We start from the raw sequence: 15,590 nt of genomic DNA on the forward strand, positions 1-15,590 counted from the left end.
CAAGTGAATCAGATTAAGTGCATAAAAGAGCGTCATACTTTAGAACCACCTACCAAATAAGCATATTGAATAATGTGATCCTGAAGAACATTGAGATCAACCGAAGAAAAACCCAACCAAGCACGAACCGAACATCAAAGAGAATTAAAACTGGCACAATTAAGAAACAAGTGGGATGCCGTTTCTGCCACACCACACCCACTCACACACAAAAGATCCTCATGAGTAATTACACCATGCCTAGCCAGATTATCTTTGGTAGATAACCTCTTACGCAGAAGACATCATGCAAAAACTAAAACCTTCACGGAACCCAAATAAAATCGGAAGCAACGGGAGGTTGAAGCTGATGTGAACTAGGTACCCACCACGAATTGAATAGGCACTATGAAGTACGGATACATCTCGGATAAGGCGTGTCTCTGTATCAGACACGTGTCGTGTCCGACACCGACACATATAATTACATTGAATTATATAGTTTTCTAGACCGACACATATAATTACATTGACTTATATAGTTTTCTAGAAAAATAAGTTGTGTCGGCGTGTCGGTGTCCGGAGTCTGTGTCTGTATCCGTGCTTCATAGAATAGACACCATTCCGGTTTAACTGCCACCACTAGGGGTGTAAGCGGTTCGGACTAAACCAACGAAATCGAAAGTCCAAACCGAACCAAACCGAAAAAATATCCGACCTTGTTTGGTTCGGTTTGAAACCGATCCGAGCCAATCAAAACCGATCTATGGTTTTTCATTTCGAGATCCGTGAAACTGATGAACCAATCCGATGATAACCTCACTCCTTATTTTACTAATATTATCCTACCTCACACAAACTTATGGTTAATCCCAAAATTAAAGTCCAACATAAAATACTTTTTAATCCATTCACTTTCTCTCATCATTATCTTCATCTCATCTCATCAGTCAGACTCTTTATCTCTTGGTAATTAATTTTATCATGTTTATGCCATTGATTTGTTATTTTGACTATGTTTTAATTTTAGGATGTGCTTTTTGGAATTTTTGTGTTTGTTGATGAATGATGCATGTATGTATCATGGATGATTGAAATATTTAAGTTTGATGAAGTTGTTTTTGAAGAATGATGGATGAATGAATTTTGGATCATATGTATGAAATATTGAGTAAAGTTAGTTATGAAAAGTAGTTTGAAAAATAGAGAACATGAAAAAACAAAATATGAAATACAATTATACAAAGTTCTATGAAATATTTTTGTGAGAATATGATTTTTTTTTAATTGTATTATTAAACAAACCGGTCAACCGAACCAATCCAAACCGAACTAAACTGATTAGTTTGGTTAGGTTTCTTTTTTGAAAAACAGTGAAAACCGAACCAATCCGAACCGATGAAGATTTCATCGGTTCGGACATTTTTTTGACTGAAAACCAATCCAAACCGAACCGTTACACTCCTAGCCACCACCAATCATTATTAGTATCAAGCTTCTAATTAACGATAGAAATAAGATCCGCACACTCTTCAATCAACTCATTCTTCTATGTTAACAACCGTCTCCTCCACTTTGAAAATTGTTAGATTGTACACTTTACTAGTTAAAATGATCTAGAACATTAAAATGCTCTTTTATGCAAGTGTTTTTGTATTTTTGCATTAACATTATCATATTATCATTTTACGTCATTGGCAGCTTGACTAACAAAGTCCATAACATGGATTATTTTAAAATAAGTGACTATATTTTTTAGTGTTTACGTTGTTATTTATATTGCTCCAGTCATCAAGACTTTGAGTCCTATTATTGTAAATTGTAGATTAAATTTTCTTGTCATGTTGTGTTTACAAATTAAATTTCTTGTTTAGTCTTGACAAAAAGTAAATAATATTTCTTATTTAGTAAAGTAAATCACGAAACCAGAATCACTTATGGTAATTCAAATTTTGCAAAAGAAAATAAAAACAGAATTTGGCAGTGATATATAGTATGTGGATTACCTATACTTTTACACGAGTAGAGAGACAACCATCATGATTCATGACATCCATAAACCCCAATTTCAATCTCAACAAACTTAATATTCAAATTATTTTCTATTACACAAGGGTAGTGGTCAAAGAGGGAGAAAGATCAACTATCCTTGATCGATTCAAGTTACAAATAATTTTTTTTGGCTTGTGGTTACTAAAATCGACTATAGGTGTTATCATAACTGACCAATCCAACTGTCCTTGATCAATTCAAGTTACAGATCATTTGTAAGGTTGAAAAGTTCTTTGTTATGAAATGAGTCCTTCAGTGTAATGGATTTTCCCAAGTGCAATTTTTTATTTATTTACACCATTAGATATGAAAAGGAAACATAGATATAATAATGAGTTTTTCTAGTAACACCCCATAATAATCTAGTACACTCAAAAATATTCAAAATACCCGTGTGTTTGGATGAGGTATTACTAGAAAATATTCTAGTAATAATCTAGTGAAAATATGAAAATGCTTTCATAATAATCTAGTGAATTTGGGTGTGTGTAACTTGATATTTTTGGGGTATTATTAGAAAAAGTCTTTAATAATATTATAAAAAGAAATATTGAGTGTGTGATTGAGATGTAATAATTAAGAAAAATGAAGAGAATTTTACTTCAAAGAATTCATTCCAGTATTAAACCAACTAAAACTAACAAAACACAAACAGAGAAGTTGAACAGGATAAATATATAAACATCATTATAGAATATAAATAATTGATCTCAAACTCATTTATTTTTCGTTGTGCAGACTAAAATTGACTATAGTGTTCTTTTAGCTGATCAATCCAGCCACGCGTCTAGAAGAACTCTGAAGTTGGTGATATTTATTGGGCTAAAGTTTAAAAATTATGAACAATGTTTTTACATAAAATTTTGATTTTGATTAAATGTATAAATATAAATAATTGTTGCTTTCAAATTATAACGAACCAAACTAACTTTGTTTATCTATTTCATTGACACCAACAATATAATAAAAAAAAATAAAATCTGAATTCTTATTTTTTAATGACACCAACAACAATCATTATTACAAAAAAAATTGTTTTAGGGCAAAATTGAGACTATGAAAAAGTCAGTCCGAAATCTTATATTTTCTTTATATATAGTATAGATATATAATATAGACATACTCGTTCTAATATGTTAGACTTTTTAAAGCATAAAGGAAAAAAAACTGAACATATATTCATATTGTGTTTGTTACATTTTTTATTTTATTTTGAATTCACTTCCACCAATTATATTTTGTAAAGAATAAAAGATAAGGAAAAAAATTGTTATGTCCTGGACAATAAATGTTGAGTTTGTTACACTTTTTTTTAATATTTAAATTTACTCTTATTTATTTGTTATATGTGCTACTTGTATTAAATTTGAGGGTAATTTGGGAAAGATAAAAAGTCAGTCCAAAAGGGCCGAAATGAACAATTTTCTTTATATAAAGGAAATAACATGTCTTGCCTCTTTTGGGTTGACCTTTTCTCTTCCCATAATTACCGTCAACTTTCAATACCCACCTAGCATATATAACAAATAGATAAAAATAAATTCAAATATCAAAATAAAAGTGTAACAATCACAATATAAATACAAGTATATACATGTCCAATTTTTTTCTTTATCCTTTAAAAAATGTAACAAACTAGATGATTATATTTGGGGACTGTTAACTTGCACCCACCTAAAAACACTGAGGTGCAAGTTAACAAGCTGCACCTACTTGTACTTTACTAAAACACCCTTTTGTCTCTATTAAACTTTATTTTAATTAAAAGGACATTTTTGTAAATAGCATAAATAATATTTGTTTATAATAGAAAAACATGGGTGTTTTGGTAAATAATTAGTAGGTGCAGCTTGTTAACTTGCACCTACTTGTACTTTACTAAAACACCCTTTTGTCTCTATTAAACTTTATTTTAATTAAAAGGACATTTTTGTAAATAGCATAAATAATATTTGTTTATAATAGAAAAACATGGATGTTTTGGTAAATAATTAGTAGGTGCAGCTTGTTAACTTGCACCTACTTGTACTTTACTAAAACACCCTTTTGTCTCTATTAAACTTTATTTTAATTAAAAGAACATTTTTGTAAATAGCATAAATAATATTTGTTTATAATAGAAAAACATGGGTGTTTTGATAAATAACTAGTAGGTGCAGCTTGTTAACTTGCACCTTAGTGTTTTTAGGAGGGTGCAAGTTAACAGGTCTTGCCTCTTTTGGGTTGACCTTTTCTCTTCCCATAATTACCGTCAACTTTCAATACCCACCTAGCACATATAACAAATAGATAAAAATAAATTCAAATATCAAAATAAAAGTGTAACAATCACAATATAAATACAAGTATATACATGTCCAATTTTTTTCTTTATCCTTTAAAAAATGTAACAAACTAGATGATTATATTTATACTTACTTTTTCACTATCCCAATTATACCCTTAAACAAATTTTTCTATAATAAAGATCGTTGGTGGTGCCATTTAAAAAAAATTAAAATTTAGATTATATTTTTGTTGCTCAAAAAAAAAAGATTATATTTTTGTTATATTGTTGGTGTCATTGAAATAGATAATCATAGTTAGTTTATTTTGTTATAATTTAAAGGCAACAAACATTTATATTTTTTAGATTTAATTAAAATCAAAATTTTATAAAAAATCGTTCATAATTTTTAAATGTTAACATAATAAATATAGCAGAAAGACGGACACTTACCGAAATTGAAATGAAATAAAAGAATATGGAAAAAGAGAATTGTGACACATATTTGGGAGCAGGTGTAGCTGTCAACTTTTTCATTGTACAAGTACATGTCTTTACACAATGTTGGAAATGGATTTGGTGCAGTTACTTTTCCGAGCGTCCATAATGTTCTATTCTCCATTCCAACAAAGTAATTTTAGGAATTTTAGTTTCTTTCATGAAAGAAAGTCAAGAACTTGGAGATAACAATGGTTCCATATACACAACAACTCACCAATAAAAATAAGAGCTTCTACGTTAAACTCATTGAGCTTTTATACTTATTTAGATTTAGATTCTCTCTTTTGTTAATTTCTTCAATCAATACTCTTTAATCTCCTTATTTTCATATTTTTCCTATTTGTGGTGTGTATGTTGAGGCCTGAGGGATAGTTTTGAGTGCATGAATTTTTTTAGCAACCAAAAAGAACAGTAAAGAGAAGGCAAAAAATATCTCTCGGTATACACACATGCAAACAATATAATCTATACGAGTACAAAAGCTGAGTGAGTTTAACATAGAAACTCTCATTTTCATTGGTGAGTTGTGTATATGAAACCGTAGCCATCTTCAATTCCTTGCCTTCCATTCATAAAACTAACTAAACTTATTTTGTTGGAATGCAGAGCAGTACATTCTGTGTACGGGAGTTATATATAAAATTTGTTTTTGTATTCTTTCTTCTCTTTGTTATTTTGTATATATTTGTGATATTTTTTACACTTAGATCTAGATTTTTTTGTTGTTATTGTTGTTTGAGGCTACTTTGTTCTTTGATTATTTAATTAAAATAATAAATATATGAAAAATAATACTATAAAAGAAAATTCAGTACATGTGTATTGTATAACAAATAACAATGAAATTCGTTCATGTATGATATCATGTAACATGTTTGTTCAAGATTATCGCTTCTAAATGCATATAAACTTGGTGAATGCGGGTAAGTTGTTTGAAAGTTGGATTTTTTTTCCTTCTTCTTTTATTTGGTGAATTAATTGTAGGCGACTAAGGAGAAAACTTGGTAAATAATAGTGTGATGTAAAAACTTGAACTATTACTAGCATACAATGTCTTTGATCGATGTTTTATTTTTAGTCCAATGAGAGAAGGGCTTTATTTAATCCCATTACACTTTAATGTCTTGTTTGGAGATTAGAAGATAATTTGTTGGTGAGAAATGATATTTGTAAACTATTTTGTAATATTTTTGAATAATTTCTTTTATATTTAGAGTAAATTACACTCCCTTCCTTTGAAAAGTAAAATTTATACTCCCATTCCTTATAAGATGCTTGAATTACAACCCTCTCACTTAATAATTAAATATGCACTACAGTTTAATCTATTTTAACATAAATAAATATTTTTATTATATATATTAATTTTGAACCACCATTTAAGAAAAAATAATTTGTTTCTTTATAATTTAAATGTCAATGATAATTAAATTTAAATATTATTGATTTTATAATTTAGAGTATAAAATTAACTTTTAAATAACCATGCTTTACTGTCTTTGGTAATTTTTCACATATTTTAATTTTATTTTGGGTTGTTTCATATTTTATAATAGGGTTTAAAACTACATGTTAATGAAATTGTGAATAAAAAATAACGAAAAAAATATGTATTCAATTTTTTATTATATTAAAATAGACCCGCAATACTATTTTTTTCGAAGTGTGTTAGATTATTCTTTTTGTTGCTATATTATTAGAAATAAAAGAAAATATTGAGGGAGTAAAGTGTAGATTTTAACATAAGAGGGGAGAGGAATGTAATTCAAGCTTCTCTTAGGGGAGGGGAGTGAAAAGTTTTCCAATATGTTTTGAATAAGAGGGGAGGGGAGTGTATATTTTAACATAAGAGGGGAGGAGAGTGAAATTCAAGCATCTTTGAGGAGAGGGGATTGTAATTTACTCTTATATTTATATTATGTTTTTATTTTTTATTTTTTTCTCTTACTGTTTTTGACCAATAAAAAATGAAAAATAAAAATTGACACAAAAATTATTATCAAATAGTTATATATATTATTACTCTTATTTTATGTTATACAATCAATGCAGAGGAAAGATCATGTCCAACCGCTAGATGTTGTCAAACGTGTCAAAGTCAGAATATTTCAAATTTTTTAGCATGACACATGTTCAACCACAATCATCTTTTATAGACATGAACTTACAAACACACCGCAAATTTATCAATTGAATAATGCTGCATGTCCCGACAAATAGCAATCCCGAAATCATCCCGAGCAAAAATTTCAACTAAATGTGTTTTTCCTTAATTACAACAATACCCTCCCATGTATTGTGGGCCCTTCCTTTTATTGTGGCATTATACTGTTTGGGAATGCATCGGGACAAACTATGTCGGGACAAATAGCAATGGTGTAATGGAATTGAAGAAGGAGTTAATGATTGGAAGGTGAATTTGTGGCGTGGTCCAAAGACTCCTAACTATGGTGATAGGTTTGAGTTTAAGCTCTATGCTTTGGATGATGATATGCAATTTGATAACAAAGGTAACAATTTAACTAGCTCGATTTGATATTACAACATAATAAATCTCTAAGATTTAAAAATATATTTTATACTCTACCTGTCTAAAATTATAGTAAGTATTACACTCGTAAAAAGATAATAGGATTATTAAAGTAAGATTTTAATGATACACTAATCTAATTATATCTTATGTATACTTGCACAAACACCTACCATATATTTAGTATTCAGATTCTATGAAAATATATTTTATTAAATTTGTCACACTAAAAAAATTTAGTATAACAATTGTGTTTACCTATAAAAAAAAATTGTGTTTATTTAATATTTATTTATAAAAAAACAATTGTGTTTATTTAATATTTATTTACAAAAGAAAAAATATAACTTAAAATTGTTCATACTTTGATGTTATTTCATATTCTTTTTTTTGAACAAACTAAAATGAAATATCATATTAACAACGTGGATTGCCTCGCACAAGGCATGCAAAAAGCAACCCACTCAAAAGTATTTACAGAAACAATGTGTCAAACAAGAAATGACACCAAAACCAACACAAAAAGAAAATTACAAATGAACACCCATACAAAGAAGAGGGTGACTCCACCAGTCATGGTAACTGTAACTAAAAAGCCCCTGTTTTGATTTCAACCATAAGAAAGAATTCAGTTTCACCTTTGCCAATAAAGTTGAAAAGTCGGAAGCCGTGTTTTGGAATACACGTTCATTCCTTTCCTTCCATAGAACCCAAACAGTGACACACCAAATTATCCTAAAGAAAAGATGTGTTGATCTAGGCAAACCCGCATAATTCGTAACCTGAATAAAGTGTTGACGGAGATCACCTGAAGATACAAAATCAATGCCCAACCAAGACCAGACATGATGCCAAAGAGAATTAAAAATATCACAACATAAAAACAGATGATTTGCTGATTCCAAATGTCCACACCCGGACACACAAGTTGCTCCATCAAGGGAAAGAACACGCCGTCGCACCAAATTTTCCTTTGTAGGAAGTCGATCACGAAGAAGGCGCCACACCATAATAGAAACCTTTAAAGGAATTTGTTTATGCCAAATGTCGTCAACTTGGGACCGATCCACTAACTCTCCATTATCAGTGAGGAATCGATAAGCTCCCCGCACCGTATATCCTTGAGAAGGATCCAACAACCAACGCCAAGTATCAATGCTATTATCCTGCAAAACAATATTATGCAATAACACAGCACACTCCCTCACTTCCTCCTCCTCCCAGGCTAGTAAACTACGCCGCCACAGGCAATCCCACCCTTCAGCCGCCCCCAACACCCTCACCATCTCCTCCACCGAACACTCCTTAATGATAGACAAATGAAATAAACGGGGAAATTTTAATTTCAGCGGAATTTCCCCCGTCCAAATATCATGCCAAAATAAAGCTCTCTTACCGTCACCAACCACCCTCCTAGTGTTATTATCAAACCAATTTCCCACACCCTCTCCAATCCCTTCCCTAATTCTATACAACGACCGCCACCACACTGAACAATGCCTACCCCCCTCTTGTAGTCGCCCCCCCTCCTCGCCATAACGGGCTTTCAGAACACGGTACCACAACCCCTCCTTATCAACCAACATCCTCCAACACCATTTGCCCAACAAAGATAAATTAAAAGCACCTACCCTCCTAACCCCCAACCCTCCATCCTCCTTTGGAGTGCAAATCGACTCCCAATTAATCCAAGCAATTTTTCTATTATCCTCACAACCCCCCCAAAAAAAATTTTTAAAACAAGATTCAATAGAAGAAATTATACCTGCAGGGGCTTTGAAAAAGGAAAGAAAGTAAACCGGCAGAGAGGATAACACAGCTTTGAGGAGTACCAGACGAGCTCCGAAAGATAGAAATCTATGATTCCACGACGACAGGCGCAAAGCAATGCGATCAACAACAGGTTTCCAAAAGGCAATTTTTCGAGAGTCCCCACCAATAGGCAAACCTAAATACACAAAAGGAATGATCCCCCTACGACAATTCATCACTGATGCCGCTTCAGACAACCATGAGTCAGAAATATTTACTCCCGTCAACATACTTTTATTGAAATTGACCTTAAGGCCCGAAATATTCTCAAACAATAGCAACACTGCTCGCATAGTACGCACGTTCTGCCAACTCTTTTCACCAATAATGAGTGTGTCATCTGCAAACTGCAAATGAGTCAAGCGAAGGTCTCCAATCTGTCCAACACGATACCCACTATACACATTCGCCCCCACAACAGCCTGCATAAGCACATTAAACCCTTCTGCAGCTAATAAAAAAAGAAATGGCGACAAAGGATCTCCCTGACGAAGACCCCGCTGAATAGGAAACTCCTCTGTTGGACTGCCATTCACTAACACTGACGCTGTTGCAGTCCCGACACATTCGTAAATCCACTTCCGCCAAATAGTTGGGAAATTCATACTAGCCATAACCGAGTCCAGATACCTTAAATCAATGGAATCATATGCTTTTTCGAAGTCAACCTTGAACAAGAGCAGCTCCTTATTAAAACGTCTCGCTTCATCAACTGCCTCATTTGCAATTAAAATACCATCTAAAATTTGCTTCCCTTTAATAAAAGCTGATTGCGACTCCGAGACCACCCTACCCACCACTGCACGGAGCCTATTAGCAAGAACTTTAGCTAGAACCTTATACAAACATCCAACTAAAGAAATAGGCCGAAAATCATTTAGCCGTTGCGGGCTATTCACCTTAGGAATTAAATGAATAAAAGTGGAATTTAAACCTTTTGTCAATTTACCGTTTCGATGAAACTCCCCCAAAAATCTCCGAAAATCATCCTTTACCAAATCCCAAAACTCTTTAATAAAACCAAAGCTGACACCATCTGGACCCGGGCTCTTATAACTGTCACAATCCCAGACTGCCTGCTTGACTTCCTCAGGAGAAAAAGGTTTTGTTAAATTCCCAGCCTCGCCAAAAGTTAACTTGCGAAATTGAAGACTCCCTATATCTGGGCGCTGAGCATCCACAACCTTAAAATGATTAGCAAAATGATGGAAGACAGCTGTGCGAATATTACTCACCCCTTCCACAGAAACACCATCGACATTCACAACATTAATAGCATTTTGACGTCTACGACTTGACATACACCCATGAAAAAATTTGGAATTTGCATCCCCTTCCCGCAACCAATTCATTCTAGATTTTTGCCAATTCATACTATTCTGAATCTGAGACAACGAGTGTAATTTAACAGATAAGTCATGAAGCTCATTTACCTCCTCTTCTGCCAACGCTGACGACTCACCCTTTTCATCTAACCAAGCCATTTTATTTTTTACCTCCGACATCCTTCCATCCAAGTTCTGAAAGTGTTTACTATGCCATTCCTTCAGACTAGCTTTCATCATTTTCAACTTCTGTTTTAAAACAAACCCACCCCATCCTTGACAAGTAAAAGTTCCCCAAGTTTCACGAACAAAGTCTGAATATCCTGGATAATCGGACCAACATTTAAGCATCCGCAACGGTCTTGGACCCCAATTCATATCATCAACATAAAGCATAACTGGAACATGATCAGAAAGGCCCCTTTGAAAAGCGACCTGAACACAATTAGGCCACTTCTCACACCACTTATTAGACAATAAAAACCTATCCAATCTACTCATAGACACACCATCACCACGATACCAAGTAAATAACCGACCACAAATAGGCAAATCAATCAGTAAACTGTCATGAATAAAACTGTTAAAGATGTCTGCATCCCCCTGTCTGAAGAATGTGGCTCTACCCTTCCTTTCTTCGACACTACGAACTGAATTAAAATCTCCACACACACATAAACAACATTCAACATTACTAGTAACCAGAATATGTAATCGATCCCACAACTGCTTCTTTGCTAACAAATCACAAGGAGCATACACATTACAAACCATGAAGTCTTCATTAGTCGAGAGATCCTTACCCTTAATAATCAAAGCATGATCTAACCTCATAGATGAAAAAACAACAACGCGAGAGGGGTCCCACACCGTTACCAAACCACCAGAGGCTCCTACCGACTGTTGAAAAGAATACCCAAACGGACTATCACCCCAAAAAGATTTAACCACCATATCATTAACCATTGACAATTTAGACTCTTGAATACACAACACCCATGGATTCTTCTCCAAGACTAACTTCCTTACCTCCACCCTCTTCTCCCCTCCACCCAAACCCCTTACATTATATGATATAATCTTCATAACCACCACTACCCCCCTCACTCACCCTCACCCTGCCACCAACCACTCTAAACCACCTCCACCCGAGCACCCTCCTCTTCCCCACCCCTCCTATCACCTGCAAAAACTGCTCTCCACTCTCTCCTCCCCTCCCTTGACAATAAATTAAAACTATTCCCTGTGTCACACTGATATTTCACCCCTAGAACCTTACCTAGAGATTGAACATCCGCTGCCACCACATCCTCTTTACCATGAGCAACCACCCAGTCCTCCCATCCCTTGTTGACAGAAGAATTCGAAATATTTGACGAATGAGTCTTAGATTGAGTTGCTGCCTTTGACCCTTGATTACCGACCCCTCCCTTCTTCCGCTTCTGTTTCTTTAAAATGCGTAAAATATGTTTTCGATCGGCAGCCGACATTCGAGCAATTCTTTTCATGAACCCAACAGAATGATTATGATTCCTTTTATTCTTTCTCAACTCGCCTGTACGAGCTGCATGAGTGTTGTCAGCTGAAGTCTTAACCTCACGCCCATTGTTATCTTTACTTGCAGATGTGAACACGCTACCACCATCAACAATAGGCTGCTGGTTTTTCATCCAATCAATACTCCAAGGTCCTGGTTCAATACTCCCTTTCGGTCTCACAATTTGTTTCAGCTGGTTGCCATCTCCAGAAATTTCTTCAACCTCATTGCCTCGATCCGACACAGGTTGTAAAATGGGAGAAAGCTGTACCGTAAAGAATTCCTCCCCATTTACCTTGCTGACTTTATCATTCGACAACACTTCAACTGATCTCTGTGACTCCTCCTTCTTCCCTTCATGTTTACTCCATTCATTGTGCAAATCATTGACAAGATCATCCAACTCCCATTCCCCTTGAACCTCGTCCATGCCTGCAGCACAACATGGTTGAGGCAAAGAAACCGGACTAGCTTCCTCATCAACCTCCGTCATAAAGGCGTCCTCCCCCAAATGACATCCCCATTCCTCCACAAACTTGATCTCAAAATTCTTCCCATCGATAATGAATTCAGAGGTTAAATTAATAATATCTACATTAGGCGTCGACACGAGAATACGAGCATAATCCAAACGTGCCTTGTCCCCTGTACACTCGTCAACATGAATGTATCTACCAACTCCCGACACACATAATCGAAAAAACTGCTCATTCCAAGCGTGTACAGGGACACCGTATACACGCACCCACGCCCCTCGTTCATATCTTGTCTCTACTGCGGACCATTTATGAATATTAGTGAATAACATGCTAAAAAAATCAATTGCCCCATTAAACACTGTCCATATATCATCCCCTCCAACACAATTCAAAAATACACGATCACTTCCCATGGGTATGACCACAACATTGGAGAACCCTGCATCCTCAACACGTTGCTGCAAGGCCACCGCCGAATCTCCCGCAATAACTGTAGCCACCAAACCTGAACTTGCCCATTTACGATCCTCCACACTAGATTTATAAATAGGAGCAAAAAGAAACTTATCGTTGATATGCTGTGAATCTGAAACAACCTTTGAGTCCAACAGAGAACCTTCCTTCACCCTATTCTTCACGTTCCCCCCACGTACCCCTCTTTCCGCCTCCACCTTCCTCAATACCTTCTCAATACCTACCTTCTTCCCTTCCTGTACATCTTCGTTAACAGTCCGCTCCACCCTCCTAAACTTCATTTTTTTAACAGCACCCTCCATTGGAATGTCCACCTTCCCCACCGTCAACACCTTCTCTCCCTCTACCGTCTTCTCCAACACCACACTCCCCACCTTGTCTTTCTGAACAACCTCTGATCGCTTCTGAACCACCTTCCTATCCTCCCCACACTCCTTCCTCCCCATCAAATTACCAACAGTATCATGGATATCATTATGAGCGAAACGATCAAACCTTGCCTCGCTAGCCCATATACGACAGTCCCCAATCCAGACATTTTGTAGAGCATGTAACAACTTAGCTTTGTTCTTAACATTTACATACCTTACAAAACCGAATTCTTGCCCTCGTGCGTTCCGTTGACGTGCAACATACACATCAGAGAGGATGCCACAAACCTCAAAAGATTGTCGTAACCGAAACAAAGGAATATTATCTGGAAAATTAGTGACGTAGAAAGAGACCTTCAAACCTTGATTACTGCCATCCAATGATCCGTCAGTAGCGTGACATTCAGATGAACCCATGCGTCCTCCCACATTGTTGGAGAAACCACCGCCTTTACGTGCAACTGAACTCTGCCCATAGCGAAAGACTCCCTTAGAAAACCTATCGGAAACCTGAAGCCGACCGTGCCCAGTACCTGTCGCCGTTCCTCGTTGCCCGTCTGAACCCGTTGCACTGTCCCATCCTCTGTTCGCCAATTCTGTCGCTTTCCTCTTCCGAGACCGCACCGCATGCCAATTTCCCCTATCCCCCCCATATCTGCCACCCAGGCTGGACCCCTATCCCCCCCATGATATCTCTCTGCCGGTGAAAAACTCCGGCGCGGTTGCCCTAGGATTGCCCTAGGGTTTCCGCCACTCGTTCTCCCTCTGTCTCTCATAATTTTATATTTCAATTACAACTTTCTTGTTATTTCATATTCTATTACTGTATATTGGGCTCATTTGAAACTTTGACAGGTGACAAAGGAGAAGCTGTTGGATGCAATAACAGGCCATGTACTTGGAGAAGCTGTAATGATTGCTACTTTCTGATATATGCACTGCCATCTTAACAAGGCCATGAAGATTAGTCCAAAGAATATTCACCTATATTATTTCTGCTTTTTGTAGTTTTTTTTTGTGTGATTATTATTACTTTGCATGTATTTTGTCAAGTTTTGTGAAATATAAATCTTTACAGAACCTGAAGTCAATCAGCATTGAATTCCTTTAACTTTATACAAAAGGAAAATACTAATAATTGCCCATTTTCCTATTTCTAGCTATCTTAAAAAAAAGTGGGAAATGAATTTAATGTGTTTATTTGAGTATTAATAAGGAGTATATTATCAAGAATAAAAACCTTTTTTTGAAGGAATCAAGAATAAAAACCTTGTTATTTATATAAGTGTTTATATTTAGGGTTAATTTTCTTTTTTGAAAGGATCCTTATAATTAAAGATAGAGGAAGGAAACCTTCAAAAGTTAATTAAGGATAGAGGAAGTACAACCTATGGGAGTTATGTCATCAGAAACCTTGGAACTTCCATACTTCCAATTTTTTTTATAATTTTTTAACAAAACATGAATTTAATATGAATATTTTAGCGCAAAAAAACATAAAATTTCATATTTAATTTTTAATATGAATATTTTAGCGCAAAAAAACATAAAATTTCATATTTAATTCATGTTTTGTTAAAAAATTCTAATTATTTTTTGGGAGAGATTGTCATACTAATAACCGATCTAAAACATAGACCGGATCGGTCCGGTTCCCGATTCAACAGGTAGAACCGACCGGTCCGGTCCGAATTTTAAAACTATGCATAATATTCTACCCTTTTTTGAAAAGTTTCCGGTTCCCGATTCAACCGGTAGAACCGACTGGTCCGGTCCGAATTTTAAAACTATGCATAATATTCTACCCTTTTTTTGAAAAGTTTCATTAGAAAATATTAAGGTTAGACATGAGTTGCCTAAAAAGTAGGACTGATTTAATGAATGAAGATTTTGGAGGGACCAAAAGCCTACGGAATATTTTACGAGGACTAAAATCAAATGTTGATATATTTAAGACGACCATTTACTTATTTAACCCTAAAAAGAAATAATTACGACATAAACATTATGGATTTTGGGGTAAAATGAGTTCAACGAAATTTGAATTAGCATAACAAAATTGAATTGGAAATAAATCACTGAAGATGAAGAGATAATAAACATCTACAAATCCTCAAACTTAAAGGGTTTGTTTTTACATTTCTAACCCAATTTACTATTCTCGTGCCATCTAGTGGTTATTATAATGGTAAGGGCATGCAATTTTGTTTTTCTTTTCACACATGTTCTTTTGAACTCTCCACACACCTGAACTTTGAATTCAG

At 34.8% G+C, this 15,590-nt stretch overlaps 1 protein-coding gene across 1 annotated transcript; it reads right to left on the minus strand.

Annotated features, from left to right (window-relative positions):
• Window positions 1-11,598: 11,598 nt before the first annotated feature.
• Window positions 11,599-13,979, minus strand: LOC146926487 (uncharacterized). The gene is made up of 2 exons (XM_085706917.1): window positions 13,860-13,979; window positions 11,599-13,794 (listed from the first exon to the last, which is right to left on the minus strand). The coding sequence occupies exons 1-2, from the start codon at window positions 13,977-13,979 to the stop codon at window positions 11,599-11,601; spliced, it is 2,316 nt and encodes a 771-aa protein (XP_085563043.1).
• Between the last annotated feature and the right edge of the window lie 1,611 nt (window positions 13,980-15,590).

This window comes from Medicago sativa, chromosome 4 (genome assembly GCF_051527215.1).
Source record: "Medicago sativa cultivar Bolivia chromosome 4, Bolivia_mono, whole genome shotgun sequence".
NCBI lineage: Eukaryota > Viridiplantae > Streptophyta > Magnoliopsida > Fabales > Fabaceae > Medicago > Medicago sativa.